The 22,923-nt window shown below is 35.4% G+C and overlaps 1 protein-coding gene across 1 annotated transcript; it reads left to right on the forward strand.

The window, feature by feature from the left end:
- The first annotated feature begins 3,145 nt into the window (after positions 1-3,145).
- LOC5567077 lies at positions 3,146-21,465 on the forward strand. The gene is made up of 7 exons (XM_001651423.3): positions 3,146-3,348; positions 3,425-3,505; positions 17,434-17,731; positions 17,794-17,876; positions 19,642-19,739; positions 19,832-20,385; positions 20,788-21,465. Exons 1-7 carry the CDS (start codon positions 3,294-3,296, stop codon positions 21,371-21,373), a joined length of 1,755 nt encoding a protein of 584 aa, XP_001651473.3. The 5' UTR covers positions 3,146-3,293; the 3' UTR covers positions 21,374-21,465.
- Positions 21,466-22,923: the final 1,458 nt, after the last annotated feature.

Below are 22,923 nucleotides of genomic sequence, written 5' to 3' on the forward strand. Positions count from 1 at the left end.
CAAATTGCAATTATCTTATTTTTATGTTGTTTATGAATTTGTCATTTGTTCTTACGTTAACTGTTCCATTTCCTGCTTTTCTTTAAATTTACTTATCCAAAAATCCGTCAAACTATGCAATAAATATTTTTCCTCGTAGACATTGGAATTTTCAAATCTTTAACGCTAGGACTAACGAAGTCATTGACGTTAAATTAACGCTGAACGTTAACGTTATCGTTAAATTGATTTATGACAAATCAACGCAGGCTTCGTTAACCGTTGCAGGTATCGACCTGGGAGGGAGAAACCGATACAAAATTTCTGTACGTCATAGTGAGCCGGGATTCCGTTGTCACGAGCTGTCACTGTGTGCCCAGATCTCAAACATTGGACTAACATGGAAAAAGCGCGTAACTGATTAAAACACATTTTCGCATTTCATCAAAAGTGACAAAAATCGAATGAAAATCAATTCATGCACATAAGTAATGTCACGTGAGCACCTTTCAATCTGATTGAATATAAAGCATTGAAAAACGCATCGTGAATATTTAGTGCATAGAAAACTGTGGCCCTTTTTCCATGTTTGTCAGGAAAGATCGAAAGTACACAACAAAAGAAAACTAGCGAATTTACTGAAGCCTGCCTTGATTATTGCTGGCAAACTGGAGTTATCTTGCAGTTCAAACAAACGTTGTTTTACATTTCGTGTGTAGTATCTGTGCCTCCCTCTCAGGTATCGACCACGTAGAGCTATGGACAATCATAAACTGGGAAACTCACGAGACTAATAAAAGTAACGATGCAAAATTGTTTGAAGGTTTCAGGCGAACATTCCAGTTTGTTTGAACCCCGCCAAGGACTACGTCAAGCTAATGAACTTTCATGCCTGTTGTTCAATATTGCGCTAGAAGGTGTTATGCTTCGCGGAAGAAATGGACATTGTCGGCCGAACATTTGAAAAGGTGGCAGATTTGTACACGCCCTTGAAATGCGTGGCAACGAAAGTTGGACTGGTGGTGAATGCGATCAAGACAAAATACATGCTAGTTGGTGGAGTCGAGCGCGACAGGCCTCGCCTAGGTATACCAGTGTCACGATAGACGGGGATACGTTCGAGGTGGTCGACGAGTTCGTCTACCTTGGATCGTTGCTGAGTGTTGACAATTGCGTTAACCGTGAAATATGGAGGCGTATCATCAGTGGAAGTCGGGCCTACTATGGCCTCCACAAGAAGCTGCTGTTAAAAATGATTTACACCCTCACCAAACGCACCATGTACAAAACGCTCATAAAGCCTCTACGGGCATGAAGCGTGGACGATGCTCGAGGAGGACTTGCAAGCACTTGGAGCAAGGACAAGTTTGTTCCAATTCACCAAACGTGGAAACAACGAATTGTGTGTAGATCTACGATTCTTCGGATTTTTCTTCAGTAGATCCAGTACCCATAAACGGTAAGAGCAAGAAAGTGCTTCTTGCTGAAGATGTATGTGTAGTGGCGCAACGTCGAAAAGGGCCTCGAGTCGTAGAGAACGCACTAGACATCGCCATCAAGCACATCCTTTGGAGATGGCCCAATTTGGATTGTTCTCACTTCGCCCTTTTGCCACCACACAAGACATCTTCGAATCCGGTTGGTTCAAGAAGGCGTGGAGCGCGGCGAGCTAGGTGGGCGGATCAAATGCGCAATGATTTGGCGAGCGTGGGGCAGAACCGAGGATGGAGGATTGGGCCATGAACCGAGTATTGTGGCGTGAAATTGTTAATTCAGTGTTATCTGTTTAGATGTTTACTAAATAAATGAAAATGAAAAACGTTAAGACTGACCAAGTGGAACCGTTAATTCCGTCGAATATTCTGTTAAGTTCTTAAAATGGTGACGATGATAAATCTGCCACATATTTTATTAGCTTTGATATTGGTTAGGATCAAAAATAAGTTGTTTGTGACTGCCTAGGATAGGCAGTGCAAAAACATAGAATATTTATGTAAGTTTTGAAATTCCAAAGCGCAGAAATTGAAGGACTCGTGATTTGCAGGGATGGACTTAAGTCGAGACACCATCTAGGTACACCATCGACTTATTTCCAGGTTCGTTCGAATTTTATTGTATAGGACTTACAAATAGCAATTTCTGCAGCTATAAAAAGGTTATGAAAATATCAATCACGTTGTTAAGGACTGCTCCTAATACCTGAAGTGTTGAAGAAACTTGGTTGAATGATGGTATACCCGATTTTTTTTTTAAGAAATCTGAAATATTAAGTTGATACTATAGTATTATTGATGTAGACTTGCATAGCTGATACTAGCGCCCTTAATTAAAAGTAAAAAATGTTTACTTTTTAGATTTTGAAAGAATAAACTATACATTTCTGAAATGAAAGGTATTCGAATACTCTGTCTGATGGCTCATCCACCTAGGACGTTATCTTATACAATATTAAAACTCGGATATTTAAATTTTTCATCGATAGAATATTTTAAGGCAAGGATTTTTTGAAAAGTTAGACCATAAATTAAAACACGCAAAGAAAAATGTTAGGTTCATTCAAGTTTGATAATATTGTTGTTCCAGATATGCTTGCCCTCATCATAAAATAAATTTTGGGTTTATAAATTAAAAATAAATTGTTTGGCGTGTAAAAATTATCAAAACAAGTATGAAAAATATCATTACGTTTATTTTTAATCGATAAAAAAACCCTGTGATAATTTTAAAGGGAAATCTTTGTTTTTAGATTTTTAACATTTAACATTTTAGAGAAACTCGAAGCAAGCAGCCTTGAACTAGGTTTGCACTTTTACATTGAAGTAAAGTAACTGACAGTTTTCTAAAGAACAAACAAATACGTTCAATTTAAAATTTAAACCTCAATAAGGATCATCCCATTCAACTTTTTCCTAAGAAGATGCAAAACTCAATTACAAACAACTTCTTTGGAAACTTAACACGAAGAAAAAAATCCTTATACAGTATCTTTTCGGACCAATGTGCAGTGCAAGGAAGATGAAAGAGTAGCATCATTGTCGATCACCGTGTCAGCATCATTCACAAAAAACTACCAATTAATCGCAATAAATTTGGGGGTTTCCCGTTCTTATGTTTTCCTCTGCGCTTCTGGATTTGAATAGGTCTTGATGGCAGAAGCGGTGGATGATGCCATCGTGCGATCAGTTCCAATCCAGACGTCGGTGAGATTAGTTCGCGTGTGGATCACGTAAAAAAGAAACCGTGCCCAATCTGTGCTTGCTCGATAGCTAATACCTAATCACCAAATCGTCGTTAAGCTTGTTGATCTCGGCGCAATGTGTCGAGTTGTAATATTTGGTCTGGTATTTATAACCGCACTGGTATTTCCCGGTGAGTTTCGAATCATGCCCTTTACGTTTTTGTTTGATTAAGCCGGTATATTCATCGATCAATGTGTGATTTTCAGCGGCAACCGAAAGTGGTGTACCAGGAACGCTATTGGACTATCGAAACTCTTTCATTTCCTATGAACGAAAAGGGCTGGACTGTAAGTATGAGTTAGGAGATGGTGTATTTTCCTATTTATCTACTTGTTTGTTCTAGTTATTAGACACTTTTACCGACGATACTCATGAAAGGCCTTATTGTATCTACAGTGAAACCTCCATGAGTCGATATCTGACGGGACCATCGACTCGTGGATTTCGAGTCATGGAACAGAAATGCTTTGAAAAGCTGTTTCTAGGGACCATCATTATGATGATTACTATGATAGTAACCATGAAATTTTGTTTTTGGTGTGGTTCGATGAGTCGATATCGAGACATAGAACATCGACTCATAGAGGTTTTACTGTACCATTTTGATATTAAGGACACTTAAGAGCTCAGTGAAGTATAACTAAATATAGAGCATATACAATATATTATTCTGTATGATTCCTCAGCGCCATAAAGCTTCGAAGACCCTTAACTTTCGAAACGTGGGTAAAATTACGAATCCAAAACTCACATATTTTTTTCAAAATGTCTTGCCTTTTCATGATTCTTATTCCAGACGCTTCCTTACTTTCGTGCCATATTCCGGACAGGTAATAAAAATCATAGTTATAAAAATCAATAATTGAACTCACCTAGCTATTAGGGAGACGTCTAATGTAGTTGGACATTCTAAATTTCCATATGTATATATATAAAAAAGCTTATCAAACAAGCCTGAATTGTGGGAACCTTTGACCTCCAAATTTTGAAACAAAGTACAGTATGGCCCAGAAAAAAAAATGTGAAAATCGTCATATAATTTTTTATGTAGTTTTTATAAAGAAAATGTGAACTAAACACAAATGGTATTCATTGTTTGTATTGTTTAATCTGTTTAAATTCAGGTTTTCGCTTTGGACATGATTTTTATCTGTTACTTACACCTTACTACAGAGGAATTAGAAGTATACTTTCAAATTTTATCATGCAATCATCAAGTTCAATATCTCTGTGATAAAAGTTTCAAAACATCAACGATGGGTTGATGATCTTCACAGGCCTTGTCTCCAACATTCGCCCACATCAAATGATAGAATGGATTCATACCTGGATCATTGGAGTCATGAACATATTTTCGAAAAAAAATGCTTATTTTGGAGAGCATATAAGTTGCCTCTAACCGAAGAAACATTTTTTTTCCTCAAAAAACTGTTAAAGAAGTCTGTGTTTATTTTTTATTAACCTTTAACAAAAAAAAATAAAGGCATTTCAAGACGCAAATGGCCTCAAAAATAAAACCCTAGCAAAATATTTTATTGTGACCATGAAAATACGTTCTTTTAGAACTCCACCATCCTCTGATACCAAACAAACTAATATTTTCAACAATAAAGTGTGATTTTTGAAGGTTGAAAGTTTATCATCAGAGTACACGACAATCAGACGCTGTTACTAGCTTTGAGCGAACAAAACCCTTTAAATTTCTTTACTTTATTACATTTTTTTGGACAGTATGAAAATTATGACAAAAATTGTCCTAGATAGCGAATTTATGTTAGAATATACTACATTAATAAGAAATTACATTCACTCACAAAAACAACGAAAATTACGCTTTTGGATGCTTAATTCATGTCCAAACAATTTTCGCATTTTTTATGGGCCATACTGTAGAGTGTTCGGAATTTGATACTGTCCGGTTTTTAAATCAATAGAGTACATTGACAGTCCGTCTAAAGTGTGAAATTTATTCACCGAATATTGAAACACTTCCCGAAATCATTGCCCACATGACAATTGGGCAGGAAAAACTATGTTTTACCGTAATCCGGGGTATCATTGATCAGCGGGGTAACATTGATCGGAATGACTCATCTCATAATAAGTTGGTATCATCATTTATTGATGAAACATTTCCAAAGCATGAATGTTGCTTCTCTTTCTTATATTTATGAGCTATTGAAAATTAAGATTTTTGCAAAAACTGCGTTAGCTTTTTGCGTAAATTTGTCAAGTTTGCGAAACAATGATTCAATTGTTAAGGATGACACTACCGAAGATTCATGTCTCACATAAGTTCTGCAAGCGATATGAGCAAGGAAAATGCGGTTCTCACTTAAAATGGCATCGCTAAAAACGATTCTGCTCTCAAATTTTTTATAACTATGTTCAATTAGGCAAAATTAATGAATTACTGTTAATAATGTATAATTCCCTTAGGAAATTGCCTACCTTTAGGCGTATTCCGCTGTTCGAGGTGTTTTTAATTTTAAAATAACTCAAAAAGTAAATGAGATGTAAGCGTTTGGACATCATATTCGGCTTCAGGGGCCATGATTTAAGTAAGTAACGACATTTTCAATATTACTGAATGTTGTTTACATGGATGATCAATGTTTCCCCATATCAGCTAAATGAAAAAATCACATAAAACATTTTTGTAAACACACACTCCGAAAAAATCATGCGATTTTACGTCTTTTGGATGCACATAAAAGAAGCGAGCCAAATGACGTGAATTTGTGTCTCATTTTAATTACGATGGTGTCTGATTCGGGAAATGTCAATCATAGCGGCATCGTTTTCATGTCCTTCATCATATAAAATTACATTTTTCCTTCAATACATCTTTCAGAACCCATTTTTACGTCATTTCATCACTTACATAATGTGCCATTCAGTCATAATGTGAATTACGTCCGGAGTGATTTTCATTATTTTTAAGAGTGCATGCTTATATCTTTCAAAAACCAAAATACAGTATATAGGGTAAGTGTACCAGTTATGGACATAGTGGTTCCCTATTTCGCCATACGTGATTACTTTAATGTCTTAAAATTTTGAAAATTTTCGTGTGTTGTAGTAGTTAGATTTAAGATATATCTTGATGTTAAAGCATTCAAAAAGACTTAAAATGTGTAAATTATCAAAATGTCCCCTATGACCAAATAGGGAACCACTATGGCCATAACTGGTACACTTTACCTAGTCACGAGCTATGGGTGGCAGTACTTGTTTTAAAAATGTAAAACTCAGAGCATTTGCATTTTTTAATTAAATATTTAAGAAATATCCTAAAAACTGATCAATGTTACCCCGGATTAGAGACGTTCCGATACTGCAAAGTATCGATATTTGATTCGATACGATTTTTGAATCAAAGTATCGATACCACCGATATATTGATTCAAAATATCGATATATCGGAATATCTTATGATATATTTGAATAGAGAAAAAATCCTATATCACTTTGTGACTTGCTGTTTAGATTCGTAAGATTCGCAAACAAATATTTGAACACTCAAAAATACCGATATCTTGACCAAGGGTTATATAATATAATTTATATTTTAGAATGCAGAATAGTATTATTAGAAAAAGAACTTTTTTCAAATATAGAATAATAATTAAAAATTGGAGAAAACCCTACAAATGTCTTCTATATATTTGAGTACGATATATCGGAAGGAAATATCGATACCGCCGATATATTGAATAGAAAATATCGATACAAAAATATCGAATATCGGAAGCAAAATATCGATATTCCGATATATCGGAAGTATCGGAACGTCCCTACCCCGGATTACGGTACTTGATTTACATATGATGTATTCAGATCTGAGATAGACTCGCGAAGAGGAAAAATATCAACGTCATATGCAGCCCTGATTCCGCTGTCACGAAACGTCAAATTCTACCCGTTGTTTTAAAGGCTGAAAAATTGAAAAGTATTGTATTCAAAATAAACTGTTATTTAAATCCTCAGTCAGCGGAGCAGTTTTTCCAAAGATGCTGATAAATGTAACCACAAGGCTTGTTATTTCTAATGTCTGCTACGTTTGCTGGCATGGAATTTCACTCAAAAGGCTGTTAATGCTTCAGTGTGATGCAAACGCAATATTTTTTTGCTGTGATGTTCATGTGAAAGTTTGAACGACTTGCGCAAAACTTGATGAAAACACAGAGTGGAATAAGAAAAAAAACTCAGCAATCACAGAAAAAGAAGACCGTCTCCGCGAGTCTCGCCTCAGATTCAGATGAGTTGATCGTACCGTAAAACGGGGTAACATTGTTCGGAATGAACCTCTTAGTAAAACGTTTCAATTGAAATGTTTCAATGCTTGAATGGCGTTTCTCTTTCTTAGATCTATGAGATAATGAATGTTAAAGCTGTTGTAGAAAATGAGTTTTGTTCATGCGATAATTGTTCAACTTTTCTGAACAATGCTTTCCATGATTATGGATGACACTACCAGAGATTTATGTTTCACATATTTTCTGAAAATGTTATAGGAGAAGGAAAATGCGTTTACTACTAAGAATGGCACCGCCGAAAACGATTCCGTTGTCAGATATTTTAGAGGTGTTTTCAATTCAGCAGAATTGAAGAATACTAATGAAGAACGTTTTGAGAACAACCAAAAATTCGTATGCTCTTCTGAGTTTAAATCACATAAAAAAGAAATTTCAATTTTGAGCCAAAAATATTTAGATTCAGCAAGCGACTTAAAGGTGAATTTTCAAGTTATAAAATATGACTTTCCGTGATGTCTTCTCCTCAAAATTAAATATACGGAAAGCTTATAGAACATCAACTTTGTCTGAAATTAAAACTAGTCCAAAACATGATTATTTTTAATTAAAAATTCAAATTCCTCTGGATCGTTGAGTTTTTGTTTGTCGCCGGAAATAACCTATTTTTCTGAAGTTTATGAAGCATCTTGTTATAACTACGAGTTAAAAAGTGCATATATTAAAAAAGAACAAGTAATATTTTAGTTATGAAATTTATAGAAAATTGCTTCTGATATGTTTTTGAATAAAAATATGAGTAAAAACAGTTTCTGCTTAGGAATTGAGGTTTAACTGGCAAAAATGTGTTTTTCGTTAAAAATAAATGTTTTTGGGCAATTGAAAACTAGCTGGGAACTCAATTTGTTGTTTTCACAGTTTGAAAACAACTAAATTAGCTTTAGGATCATGTAAAATGATTTGAAATCAGTTAAGTGTTCATGAACTTATGGTCAAACCAAGATGATTTTTTTAGTAAGAGGAGAAAAAAATGAAGAAAACTTCTTTGAGCAAAGATTAGTTTTGTTTTTAGACAAATTTGTTGTCTGAAATTGGTTTTAAAATTGGTAAGAAAATAACACAGTTCTGACGATTTCACTCAAGGTCATATTTTAAAACTTGAAAATTCACTTTCAAGTCGCACTATGGGCAGTTTCCATAGTTTCGGCCAAAAATATTTTGCCATCTTATGTGAAATATATGAGTTTAATGATGTTTTGTTTTCAAAAAGCAAGTTTACGAGACAAACTTTTGAAAAAAGTCTATACCGAAATAATAAGTTATGTTACTAATGATGCATATAGGCCGATTAACGCTGCTGAAACCATTATAATTATAAGAACTCATATTGCGATATTTAATTATCCCCTGAAATTATCTGTAGCTGTTATTTAAGGAAAACTGTTAAAAAACTGAAAAAGGTTAAAAACAGTAGATGAAAAACGTGCAAATAAGTTGCAGAAAAAGTTTTTATATTAACAAAATAAGTTGCAGAAAAAGTTGCCCGCCAAAAATGATCATTTAAGACACCTCCCCCCCCCCTTTGTATCGCTTTTTATATAAGTGTTCAACAAATTTTGTATGAGCTGTAACACGCCAAGGACACCCACCCACCCCTTTCAGCGTTATTAAATTTGTGAATAGACCCTTGGTAAAATTTTACTGGAGTTTTGGACTATGGATTTCTCGGTAATATATTTTCTGTTACCAAAAACCCGGTAAATCAAGAAAATTACCAACTGTCTGTAAAAGATACTTTGATGACGATTTCATCGGCTTTTTCGTTGAAATTAGTTTTAAATCGTAGCGTTCACCGAACGTTTCGACCTACTAATGGATTCGGTCTTCATCAGCGGTTCATACTATAGAGCAAGCCCAACACTCTCATCTACCTGTTTATTTCAGAAGTAAACCATATAAGTATAGAATGAATCGCTGAGGATAACACCATCAAAATAATAAAAGCAATGATGAATGTGACATAACATATTTAAAAGATAGCAAAGCTATTTAACTGACTGTTCCAATTAGTCATGCGTTTTGCTTAATGCTTTTCAGAAATTTCAACAATTGATTTTAATGCAACTTCGTCAACGTAGAAATGTCCTTGATCAAGCATTTTTTATGTAAATGAACATTACCGATAAGGAATTTTGGATCGCCCTCTACTCCTATTGTAAGACAGTCAGATTTTCCAAAATTGCACTATACCCAGGCTCTTACTTTTTTATCATTATATACACTTTTTATCCAAACCAAATTTCGTTCAACTTAATTAATCAATGTTCAAAATAAATCGAAATAAATATCTTTGTTTATAAGATAATCGTAGCTAACAACCTTACAATTGTGGAAATAATTAAAAAAATGCTCAGCACTTACGTACGATTTTTACCAAGTCCTCTCCCTTGTAAGAAAATGTCAGATTTTTTGGTACACCTTCTGCCCCCTAAGTGCTTACGCAATTAGAGTCAAATTCATGCTCAGCTTATATGGTTGCCGAATATGATTGACTTTGTCATTGGATTAAGATTACTTACCAAGATGGAGCGTTAAAAATAGGCGTAGGAAAAGCTGGCTCTTGGCCTCGGTTCACTCTGCAATAATAAATAAAACGGTTTAAATTTTTCAACTTTTTGTTCTAAGAAAATACAAAAAACCTTATTACGAACAAGTTCTCTGAAGACATCGTACGTATAAATTTTGAAGAGAAACGAAAAAATGTCAATTCGGACCATTGTGCTCTGTTACAACGACCTATCTATGATCATTTCTGAGTCTATACTCTCTGGGTGGTAGCAATATTCGTGAAACGATTTCGAACTTTTTGCGCGAAGTTTATTGACGTCCGCGTGTCTGGTATTTAATAAGTTAATTTATGCGTTATTTGTTTTGTTCGTTGGGAGCAATAAAAGCACTATGACCATACATTTGACTTTTGTGGTTGCAGTATATGTGGTATTCACCTTGATTCATGTTTGTGGTTTTGAATTTCCATAGGTGAAGTTAATTTTAATTGTTTGAGTTCTTTTGATAATCTGATTCTCGTTTCGTTGATAAGTATAGAATGTTTGTACTGAATACCGGTATTCATTTTTGCTGTTGGGCCATGTTGTGACCGGAAGAATCCAAGCCATTGATATTTTGCTTCTGTGCTTCTTAAGGTTCATTGAAAGACTGATTTAAGTCATCAAAATCATGACACTTTTCTATTTTCAAAGCCTCCTATGTTTTTCTCATTTCCAACTCATCTGATCCCTCTATCCTTCTCAACATTACTTCCCATCTCTACTCTAAATGTCTTAGCTTATATCAAACCATTGATAAGTCAAAAAAAATCATCTGTTCTGTTCTATATACGTTTTCAATTTTGATAAACAAATTCTTTACTATTGCAATTTTAAAGATAACTTTCCGATTTGCGGCTGAACAAAAAACTTCGCAGGACGGAAATTTTTCAAAACATCAGCAATATTATCAAAACGGTTCAGTACTATTCGGTTCCTCATGATCTTATCAAGAAACCTCTACACTAAATCAGGTATCGAATGATATATATTTGTTTTTATCCCTTTTTTAATTGTTGTAATCAACAGACTATTTCTTTCACAGCAGTCATTGACAACGAAATTAGTTGTCAAAAATTACGATGTCATGTTTCTATTGATAAGGGTAATTAATCATCAAAATAATTATTTCAATGTATGTAGTTGATTTAAGAATCAAATATGCTCATCTTGAATTAGTACCGTGTCATTTTGGAACTCTTTCCTACTAAGTACATGGAATTAAATTTGATTTCTTATAAAATTTCTCAACTAAGATTTTTAAAGAGCTCGTTTGCTAAATCACAATCATCGTTTCCAGCAATTTTAAAGGCAACTATGTTTTCTAAGTTATTTTAAGATTTATTTAATGTCCCCGTCTGCCAGTTGATTGGATTTAATTATTATTATTTTTCTTTACTTGCATTATTCAATTTATTTGTAAAGAATTTCGGAAAGATGACATATTTATTGCATACTTTCAAATACCATTCGCCTCATTTCATTTACCAACTATCAAAGTATGGCCAAAGATTTGCTATCAACTCTGAGATGTGTGTTCAAAATTGTTTTCGTGTTTGACCAGCGGCATTCAATCTAGTACCCCAATAGAATGTTATTTCCACAACAATTAATTTTTGTAATGATAGTGTGTCAATGCAGTAATTCGTAAATACTTCTTTATTTTCAACAAGATAACCATTGCAGAAGTCATCATGTCAATTAAATTAATCCAGCGTTATAACCATGTTGTTTTTGCAATAAATTCCTCTCATTGCAATAGATTTTCGTTGAAGCTCTAAACCATTGCCACATTAAACAGCGCAATAGCATCCTGATGTGATAACACTGATGACTATAAATCCATCCCGTTTACAGTGATGGTTGATTATATAAGCTCATTTAATAAAATCACTATTTTTAAAAGGCACAACAACTTTACTTGTAATCGTTTGTCTACAAGAAAGTATAATCTAAACCATTTTTCTGTTAAGTCGTACTAAATCAGTCAGCAAGCCTAACTGTTCAACTATATTCACCGTGATACATGTTTCTTCAGATTCCCATGAGATTCACTCAAAAAATGCGTTTTAAGCTCGTATGCTAATGCGGTGCCCTTGAATATTCAGAATAGTTTTTTTTTTATCAGCCAATATATCTTATGCTGACATAACAGGATTTATGAAAAAGACTATTGCGCTACATATATGTGCCGATCAAACAGTCGTTAACTAATAATAATATTAATATTTGTATTATCGATCCAAAGCCTTACACTTTATCTTTAAACAGCATTCAATTAGGGAAAGTGTACCAGTTATGGCCATAGTGGTTCCCTATTTGGCCATATGCAAAATTCGGATAACTCCCACATTTTTAATCTTTTTGAATGTTTCAACATCAAGATATAAGGTACCGTAATCCGGGGTAACATTGATCATTTTTTTTGAATATTTCTTAAATATTTGGTTTGAAAATGCAAATGTTGCAAATTTTATATTTTTAAAACAAGTACTGCCCCCTATAGCTCGTGACTATATACTTTATGTTGTTTTTTGAACGATTTAAGAATGTTTAAAAAAATGTTTTAGGTGATTTTTTGATTTAGCTGGTATGGGGTAACATTGATCACTTATGTAAACAACGCTCGGTAATATTGAAAATGTCGTTACTTACTAAAATCATGGCCCCTGAAGCCGAATATGAAGGCCAAACGCTTACAAGTCATTTACTTTTTGAGTTATTTTAAAATTAAAAACAGCTTGAACCACGGAATACGCCTAAAGGTAGGCAATTTCCTAAGGGAAATTTACATTCTTATCAGTAATTCGGTAATGTTGCCTAATTTAACATACTCATGAAAGTTTTGACAACGGAATCGTTTTCGACGATGCCGTTTTTAGAAAGAACCGCATTTTCCTTGATCATATCGTTTACAGAACTTATGTGAGACATGAATGTTTGGTAGAGTCATCCTCAACCATTAAAATCATTGTTTCAAAAAGTTGCCAAATTTACGTATAAGGTAAACCGAATTTTCGTAAAAATCATCACTTTCATTAGCTCATGAATATAAGAAAGGAAAGCTACATTTATGGTTTAGAAATGTTTCATCAATAAATGATAATGCGAACTTCTTACGAGATGAGTCATTCCGATCAATGTTACCCCGCTGATCAATGATACCCCGGATTACGGTATATCTTACTGCTAAAACACAAAAAAACTTTTCAAAATGTTAAGACATTCAAGTTATTACGTATGGCGAAATAGGGAACCACTATGGCCATAACTGGTACACCTACCCTACAGTACAACTTCAATTTAATTTTACAAGATTGCAATGAACTTTATTTCCTTTTAATTCATCAAAGATTGCCATGCATTTACAAATGTCAATATTTTTTCATAATGCTTTGTACAAGAAAAGATACTGCACATTTGTATTTCATTCCATGTTATTGAGACTGTAAGCTTAGCCACGAAAGCCACGATTTTCGAGCATTAATTTAATCATTTTTACCAAATGCTTTTCTTTATAGACGAATGATAATTTTGCCGAAGAGCATGAGGAAAACACCAACAGTATCACGTGATTTGGCCACGAATAAACTAATTGTTCCAAATCTTGTAGTTTGTTCCGCTCGTATTTTAACAAACAGCTAAAGGTGTAAATGAATCTATGAACCTAATTCATACAACTCTGTGAAATAGTGTTTCAAGCTGTTAGACGTACACAACAGTTTACATACCGAGCAATATTCTATAAATTAGTTATCAAGCTACTCAATTCCGATTTAATCATTCTTTTCGTTTTTCTATATAAGATACTATCGGTTCGGTACTACAGTCGACTCTCCACATCTCGATGTTCTACATCTCGATATCTCTCCCTATGTCGATGATTTCATAAGTCCCTTCAGTCTGCATACATTTTCACTCTCCATATCTCGATATCCTCCTTATCTCGATATCTCCATATCTCGATGTGCATCTGTTGATTCTTCGTTCTCAATTTTCTCTCCGTATGTCGATATAACCAATATCGAAGGTTAGTAGACCAAAGTTTTGGGGTTCAAAACAAATTGGGAACGCACAATGACGTCTGTTTGTGTATTACTTTCTTGGCAACGGAGTGTTTTTCAATCTAGTATTCATCAAAAATGTGTTCTTTGTCTCGATCTCTCCCTATCTCGATGGTCCCTTCGATATCGAGATGTGGAGAGGCGACTGTATACAGTTTTTGCTCAATAAGATTTCTGTCCTCAGCAACAGAGGTTTGCAAAAATAACTCAATCATTTTTTTCTATTTGGTTACTCTGCCTTCTCTATCAGAGACCATTTTCAATAAGATGCTTCGCCTTCTCAATCGGAGATCAATATCTACAGGGTCCTCTGCCTTCCCTATCAGAGCCCAGTTTTTTTATGAAACTCCGCCTTAACTATCGGAGCTCATTGGCACTCTGCCTTCTCAATCAGAGCCCATCATTTACTTCGACGCAATCAGGTCCTGTAAAATCAAAATATGATTGAATTGCATATACCGTTATATTCTTTGATTTGCATTTTCGTGATTCCTTCGATTTTTCATCACTTCATATCTACATCTCAAGGATTCACTTCGGTTTATGGGAGACTTGAATGCGCCATTGTTGTGACCGGAGGAATCCAAGCCATTGATATTTTGCTTCTGTGCTTCTTAAGGTTCGTTGAAAGACTGATTTAAGTCATCAAAATCATGACAGTTTTCTATTTTCAAAGCCTCCTATGTTTTTCTCATTTCCAACTCATCTGAACCCTCTATCCTTCTCAGGCTGTGAACCGTTTCATCGATTTGTTTAACTTTTAAGCTAAGTATGCTGTTCCGCTCAAGAAAAGTAAAAGTTTCTGCCCAAGAAATGGTCAAGTAATTTCCTACAGTGAGCTCCATTTGAATTGACATTTCTTTTCAACTGCGTACTGCGATCAAAGAAAAATGCATTTCTTGAGCATTTCTTGCAAGAAATTTCCTACGCATCGAGATAGGCGATTACTTTTCTGTTGAAGTGCATACTTCGCTTTAGTTAAAATTTGACAGCTCGATAGTTATTTCCCCTCCGGTTAGAAATAACCCTGCTCTGGAGCATGGTTAAACTTGACAGTTAGAAAGTTGTTTTCTGCTCCCGTGAATTTGGGAATAACTAACCATCTGTCAACTCTGGACAAACATTTCAAAAGGGCACATCGACATTGGTAAACAATGGCTTTGCACGACGCTGTGGGGCTCAATTCCACTCGATCATACTCACCAATACCACTATCAGGAAGAGCTAACACTAATCTTCTTGATAGTGGTGTTAGTTTGCGTGGGCGGGCCAAAATGGGCTCAACAGCAACGTTTCCGAAAAAAGGCTCAAGACCTCTTGAGCCCTTTTCAAATGTTTGTCCAGAACTTTGTTCTGAAATAACTACTCGACTGTCAAAACTCAGATGGGTCGACCGCGAAGTTCAATTTAACCATTTGAGGGGAAAATAACTATCGAAATGTCAAATTTTAACTAATAGTTAAACGAATCGTCGAAACGGTTCACAGCCTCAACAGGCCATAGTTTGTCGCTTTGTAGTTAATACGTTAAGCAAGTAATGAAAGAAATGTGCCAAGATCTATCATTTCAAGTAAAACAAATACAGCAGAATAGGGGGTTTTAAGGCATAATGAACATGCTAAACGAAATGCACAACTATTTATTCTCCGATAATATGCATTTTTGTAAGGTATATGTATTTTTCTTATAAATTTATTATAAACTGAATTATTCGCGATTAGAAGTTACTGTATAGCTCAAGTGTTTGGAATATGATTTAAAACGGTATATGCAAGTGAGATTGTCACAACAAGCACAGAAGAGACAGAAGAAGACAATGTTTGTATTGCTATCTGCTTGATGGTTGAGCAATAGACTGATGCAAATTTTGCGGTGTTTGCTCCCCTATGCCTAAACAGTGTCAATTATAATAAAAATCATTCTCCCAAAAATTTGAAGGGTTATGGAAGAAATTTGAATGTGTGCACTCCATTTGAAGTTTATATGGAAATGACTATGGAAAAGACAAACCTTTTGTGTTCAGTCCTCTAACTGTTCGTCCTAATAATCTATGGAAAGTTGAACAAACTCTTCGCATGTGAAATCTTCCCAGCTACAACTTTGCTCAATATCTGGGGGATGCGAAATGAAAATCAACAAGCAGCCAGGCTGCTGTCTAACTAAAATTTTCGTAGAAATGATCCGAGTACGCCTGGAAATGTACGGTCATTATTTCGTCACGCTAAAAATTGTTATACAATTTATGTAACACAAAAACTACTAACTGTTTAAGAAAAGGTGTGCTTGATCCAAATTATGCATAAGTCTTGTACAACTGCTTAAATATGTTTCTTACTAACAAACGAGCAGAAACTCTGTGATCAAGTCTATTCATTGGGTTTATATCCTGCATTGAACTGACGAAGATGTGTGTGAAGTATTTTAAGTGTGCATTTTTAATGTGGTTTCCTGCGAGACAAGTAAACAAACAACGGTTAGCACTCGTGGAAAAGATTATGTTCTAATTGAACAACCTTAAAGTTCGCGCCCGCACTCCTTAGCTCAAGACCACATTTTAATGGAACGAAAGGATAATTTGTTATTTCTGATAATAAAGTCTAAAGCATGCTGAGATAATCTTTCAGAACAACACTGCATTTTTGCTGTAGAACATAGTAGCCTAAATTACAATGATCTATGCTTCCCGCCAGGAGCACCCCTGTTGCCTGCCGAACAGTTGGTGAAGCATGCTACATGTATACTCCTTTTGATGATGAATAAGAATTTAACCTGACGTCCATCAAAAATGTAAACTTCGGCAAAGTTTTAGCTGGGAAAAAATCACATGAGAAGAGTTTGTTAACTTTTCCATAAAATATTACGACGACGAGATAGAGGACTGAACACAAAAGGTTGGAAAGGTATGAAACAAAACAATGAAATGTTTAAAAATTAACAATAATATTAAAAAAAAAACAAATCTTAAACAAGTTAGAAATAACTGAACGAAAACTACTAAAGAATGAAAAGCTTATAGCGGTATCACTTAGAATGTAAGGAAAATATTGTTTTAACAAGAAAAATGAAAATACAAACACGTTAATTGAAATAATAAAAAAGGTTGGAAAGGTTTCATTTTAAACTTTGGGAGGATGCTATTTACCATAATGAAAATCGTTGAAGCATAGGGTAGCCAAAATTTCAAAATTTGCATCACTCTATTGAGCAATGTTGAAGGGTTGAAGTCTTTAGTGTCCGTTATATGAACAAGAATAGCATCGAAGAACTTAAAATTGACATCCCTTTTCAGCATGCCCTTACACGTACTACAAAGAGACCTGCACCGATTATGCTCACATCGTTTTGATTGAAAAGACTGGAAAGAGCAGCAAATCTCAGGATTCGTACTGTCTCGGTGCATTTATATCCGAGCGATACGTTCTCACGACGGCCAGCTGTATACGTCCAAATGGTCCCTCGGAGTTGAAACTACGTTCTGCCAATAATGTTCACGAGAAGCTGTTCTTGACGTCTGTTCATAATCACCCGGATTTTGGATTGGCCGAGGGAAACGATTTGTCGTTGCTGAAACTGAACTCATCTGTGAGGTAACGAAGCTGGAAGATTGACTAATGTAAGTTGAATTAAAATACGCCTTTTCTATTTACAGCTTTAATAAAAATATTGCCGCAGCCTGCCTCTGGGATGTAGACCACATAGAATTGTACTCCAAGATCCAGGAAATGGATTACGGTATGTAAAGATTTGTAATATCGGATCAAAATGCTTTATTCGCTTTCTAAAGATCACTCTATTTTTTGCTAATTAACTCGACCAATAATCGCTGCTGATACCGTGATGGTTGTTATCACACCTTGATCAAAACACAATTTGAATTATAAATTTAAAAATAAGATTTAAGTGGTCTAAATCGAACTAGAAAAAAATCACGGGATAAGCAATCGGAAAAAAAATACAGGATAATTTTCAGAGCCTAAAAACATACCTGATGGAATTTCTGGAAAATGTCTTGAAAAGTTGTGAATTGCAAAATCCTTTAGTAAATCCGTTGGAAAATTTCTTTAAAAAATCTCCAAGAGAATCACCAGTGCTATTTTTGGAAGAATTCTAGAATTACATCCCAAAGGAAGCAATAATATAATTATCTGAAGTATTTCCAAAGAAGTGTTTTTAAAAGAACTTTTGAGCGTATTCCACTAGATACTCTATCTATAGGAATGATTTTTTTTTTATATTCACAAGTAGGCATTTCTGAAGAAATAAAAATATTATTTTCGAGAGAGTATCGAAGGAATGCGCGAAGCAACATCAGATTGATTTTTCGAGAAATTTTAACAAATACATAGAGATTTTTTTGCAAAAAGAATGCAGATAGATATACGCGAACTTCTCTGAAATATCTCTAAGAGTTTTTTTTTGCAATTGAATCCTGTTTAATTGCTTATGAAAATCTTGTAGAATATTGGGAGGAATCCTTAGAGTTACACCTAAATTTTTATTTTTGCAGAAATATTGAATAATTTTTGCTGTGATTTTTTTAAGCATTGCTTGGAGATTTTTTATGAGATTTTCTGAATATATGTTGAAGGAATCTGAGAGAAACTTTAGAAGAAAGAACCCAATGGTAAAGTTGGAAAAACTGTTGGTGAACTCTTTGAAGAATTTGTGGAAAGAACCTTTGCTTGGTGATCTTAATTGTGGTGAGACTCCTAGAATTTGTTCGAGAAATCCTCAGTTATTCCAGAAGATCATTAGGAATTATTTTTAAACAACTGGGTTAAATTTTGAACTCAACAATTGCAATATATATTACACGTAGAGAAATGTTTAAAAGAATTTCTAAATCATTCTCGGCGAAGATTGTTCGAGTATGTTTTTAGTAAGCTTAGAAAGCCAAAGAAACTTCAGAAAAAAATCTATTGAATAATCAATACAAATCCAGGAAATGATTTTCTGTTGGAATCACAGCTGTGCACAGGAGGAACTCAGTGAAAACTGATAAAATTGGTCTTCGAGAAAGCTTAGCTTAGCTTATACTGAATTTGCTAGGCTCCCTCCAAAAAAAAGTCCTAGCTACGCTAATGCACTCGGAAGATGATCATCCGCCCTTGATATGGGGAACAGACGCTGTTGTGAGCCGCTCCTAACATGGAGTACAGCCACTCCAAGTTTGCAGAAGCAAACCTCCCTTTCCTTCAGCATCGGACATAAGTTTGGTAACCGATTGGTTGATTTGACAGCTGCTACGGATTGATTCGACTTCCTTGTACGAGTGTACGGGACGAAACAAAATGTACAAATGAACTCAGAAAAAAGCGTTTTATGCGAGGAATCTGACGATTTTATCCACCGTGTTTTGTGCGACTTTTATGCGACTTCTGGTTATCTGGGGATTGAACTCGATGTCTACATGGTTCAAAAAACATTCTTGAGACATCATGCACCTTTCTTTACGTTTAAAAGAAATCTATAAATATTACGATTTGCTTCATTTCAGATTCTAGCTCGATGAAACCCATGTACAATTCGACCATATGTTCAGGAGAAGGCAAAAACGACTGTCTCAAATCGGCCCAGAAGCTGTGGTGTCAAAGGGTATCAATCCGCGCGTGGCCAGCATAATTGATTGTGCTGGTTCGAAAGCACTTCATAATTATTGGTCATCTGTTCTTTTTATCAATTCCCAGAAATCGCTTGCAGGACTTTTGCAAATCCGACAACTAGGTCAGCACAAAATGCACCCAATGATTGCGAGTTTTGGTTGTAACAGTGAAAACGAGATAATCCCAATTGCCAAGCACATGCCTTGGATTAGAGAAGTCACGAAGAGTGCAAATTTGGAGTACAACTACACGGACGAAGGTTTGGGAGAAAAATGTTTCAAAACCAATAACGTCACTGGGATTTGTCTTCCGCTGGAATCGTGTCCAATGATTTTCAAAAACATTAAAGATATCAAGAAACACTCAGCTATTGATCAATGCGGGTTCGAAGGCAACAACATGCTAGTTTGTTGTACTAAGCAGGACATGCTCAAAGGGCCCGATACAGAGGCCCGCTTCCGAGATATTGTACACGAAATTGAAGACTGCGAAATGTTGTACGACGAGTTTAGACGGACTCCAGAAGAGCATCAGCTGCATTCCCAGGTGGCCATCATTGACGGCCATGACTCGACGAACTGTAGTGCAACTTTGATCACAGCTCGATATCTTCTGACGTCAGCACAGTGTGTTTTCGGGTAGGTGAATACTAATATGGTTTTTGCTTTACTCCAACTATTCAATTTAAGATCAGATTCTGAGTGTGTTCTTAGAAATTTGAGCTCATTTTGATGAAAATTGAGACTGTACAAGCTATTTCAAATTGGAATAGGAATGGCAATCTATTACATGAGCATGAGTATAGGATGACCGTAAAATTCGTTGTTGCTACACCGTGATTGACCATTTTTCATTGAATTGTTTGATCTTCCCATACAAATTTTAGAGTGCTTGTGTACTCTCAATTTATATCCAACTGAGCTCAAATTTTTATGGGCAACTCTGAATTTGATCTTAAATCGAATTAGTAGTGTCACCCTAGTGGATACATTGGTAATTGAAAACAACCACCATACATATCACTATTTCTTTATTTCTAGCCTAGATATCAAAAAATCCGCTGTTTGGCTCGGACTGGGAAACGATATTGAAAACGTGGTTCAGAGAAACGAAATCCACTCTATTGTACCGCATCCTAAGTTCAGCTCAAAATCTCATCACTATAACGTGGCCGTAATCAAACTCCGTTATCCGGTGTTGATTCATACGTCCAGTATTCCAGCTTGTTTGTGGCGAGAGAAGGCTAAGGTTCCCACCGATATGAGCGCCGTAAGTGTCCAGGGACATGAGCAAAGCCCCGCCGCAGTCGAAGCCAGTGCTCTGTACTACAGTGACTGTCGTCGATTGTACAATCCGGAATTAGTTCCGTCGGAAATGTGTGTCCAATATCAAGCTCAACAGAAATGTGAACCACGTGAACAGGAGGAGCTGTGTCGTCAACCGGGAAGTGGACTATTCTCGAATTTGTACTATGGAGACGACATGAAACCTGTGACATACGTCGTCGGAATCTACAACAACGGATATCAGTGCGATAAAGGTGGACCAGCGCTGTATACGCGAGTCAGTGAATATTTCGAGTGGATCAAGAGTGTCGTTTACTTGGACTCCCAAACGGGAGAGTGAATGGATCATGATTGGATCAAATCTGTGGGGTAACATAAAAACCTCTCGCGCATATTTGAACATGTAAATAGTATGTTTATGTATGAATGTAATCGTGTAATTATTGCATCCGAAACTGATTTGAACAAACCTATTCCCAAATAATTATGCAGTTTGGACAGTTGCCATACAGTCACCCCACAGTATGGATCAGCTAAGGGTATTTTTTTAGATTAAAATATTACAAATCATGGTGACCTTGTACAAAACAAATTTACCCGCCTGGCTATGGCGAATATAATTGTTTTCGAGAATACGCATAAAAAATTGCGGTTACTAACGAAAAAGTGTCGATTTCGAAAGAAATTTCAAAGATGTGGATCAGTGGAACAAAAGGGTCCTTATTATATGGATCAAATCGACTTATATTATGGCTCAGAACACTTTAAAAGCAATTTATCTGTGAAGCAAACGAAAGGTGTGTTAGCGAAAGTATAGGTTTCGGCGTTTCTTTCGGAATAGTCTTATCGTTGATTCATAACTGTGGTACGGGTTTCAATGCCCCACAGTTATGCATCAACGATTCTATGAATACGGATAACATTTTATTTTATACGGACGAATACAATATGCTAGAAGATGTTATGATTGATTGCAATGCTGTACAGATTTATGGTTCACATGTACCGTTTTGATTCATATTACGGACAGCTTCAAATTCCGGACACTCTACTTTGTATGGGAAACATTTCAGACGAAATGTTTCAATTTTTGCCGTTCAAAAGTTCTCGATTTCGAGGCTCGTTTTAGTAAGCTTTTTCCATGAATATCTTTTAAAATTTATAATGCCCAACTACCTTAGATGTCTCTTTAGTGGTTTGACGATTTCAATTGATGATTTGACTGTTCCATTAATGATTATTATGAGCTGTCCGGAATTCAAATCAAAGTGTCCGCAAAATGAGACAAAACTAACGAAGCGTCCGGAATAAGAATCATGAAAAGGCCACACAATTTGAATAATTTAAAATTATTCAAGTTGCAGAAGCGTATTCTTTACCCACCATTCGAAAGTTAAGGGCTTCCGACGCTCGATAACGCTAAGGAATCATAGAGAATGATTTGTTTTGTATGCTCTATGCTGGGTTATACTTCACTGAGGCCTTAAGTGTCCGTAATATGAATCAAAACGGTATAAAAATGGCACGCGCGGTAAATGGCTGGGCATGGCGTACCATTGGTACCTCGCGTACCTGCAGGAATAAAATAGACTATAAATTTTCAGTGCGCATCGTACCTTCGTGCTGTGCGTACACGAATTCTCTCTGCTCTTGGAAGTTTTCTTAAAAACTACCTAAAGCAATAAAACAGTACTTTTCAGTGCTACAAAAACAGTACTTTTCAGTACTATTTTTTCTACTATTGATCCCTTTACGATCCTTGTTTGGACCCGTGCCTTCGATTTTTCGTTGGACCCGTTGGCGAAAGCTAGCGGTGGTAATCCTTCTTGGACACCGTTTTGGGAAAAAACCTTTCGAAGGTCACGTCTTCTTTCGTTTATTAATTAAACA

Source organism: Aedes aegypti, chromosome 1 (genome assembly GCF_002204515.2).
Source record: "Aedes aegypti strain LVP_AGWG chromosome 1, AaegL5.0 Primary Assembly, whole genome shotgun sequence".
Classification (NCBI taxonomy): Eukaryota; Metazoa; Arthropoda; class Insecta; order Diptera; family Culicidae; genus Aedes; species Aedes aegypti.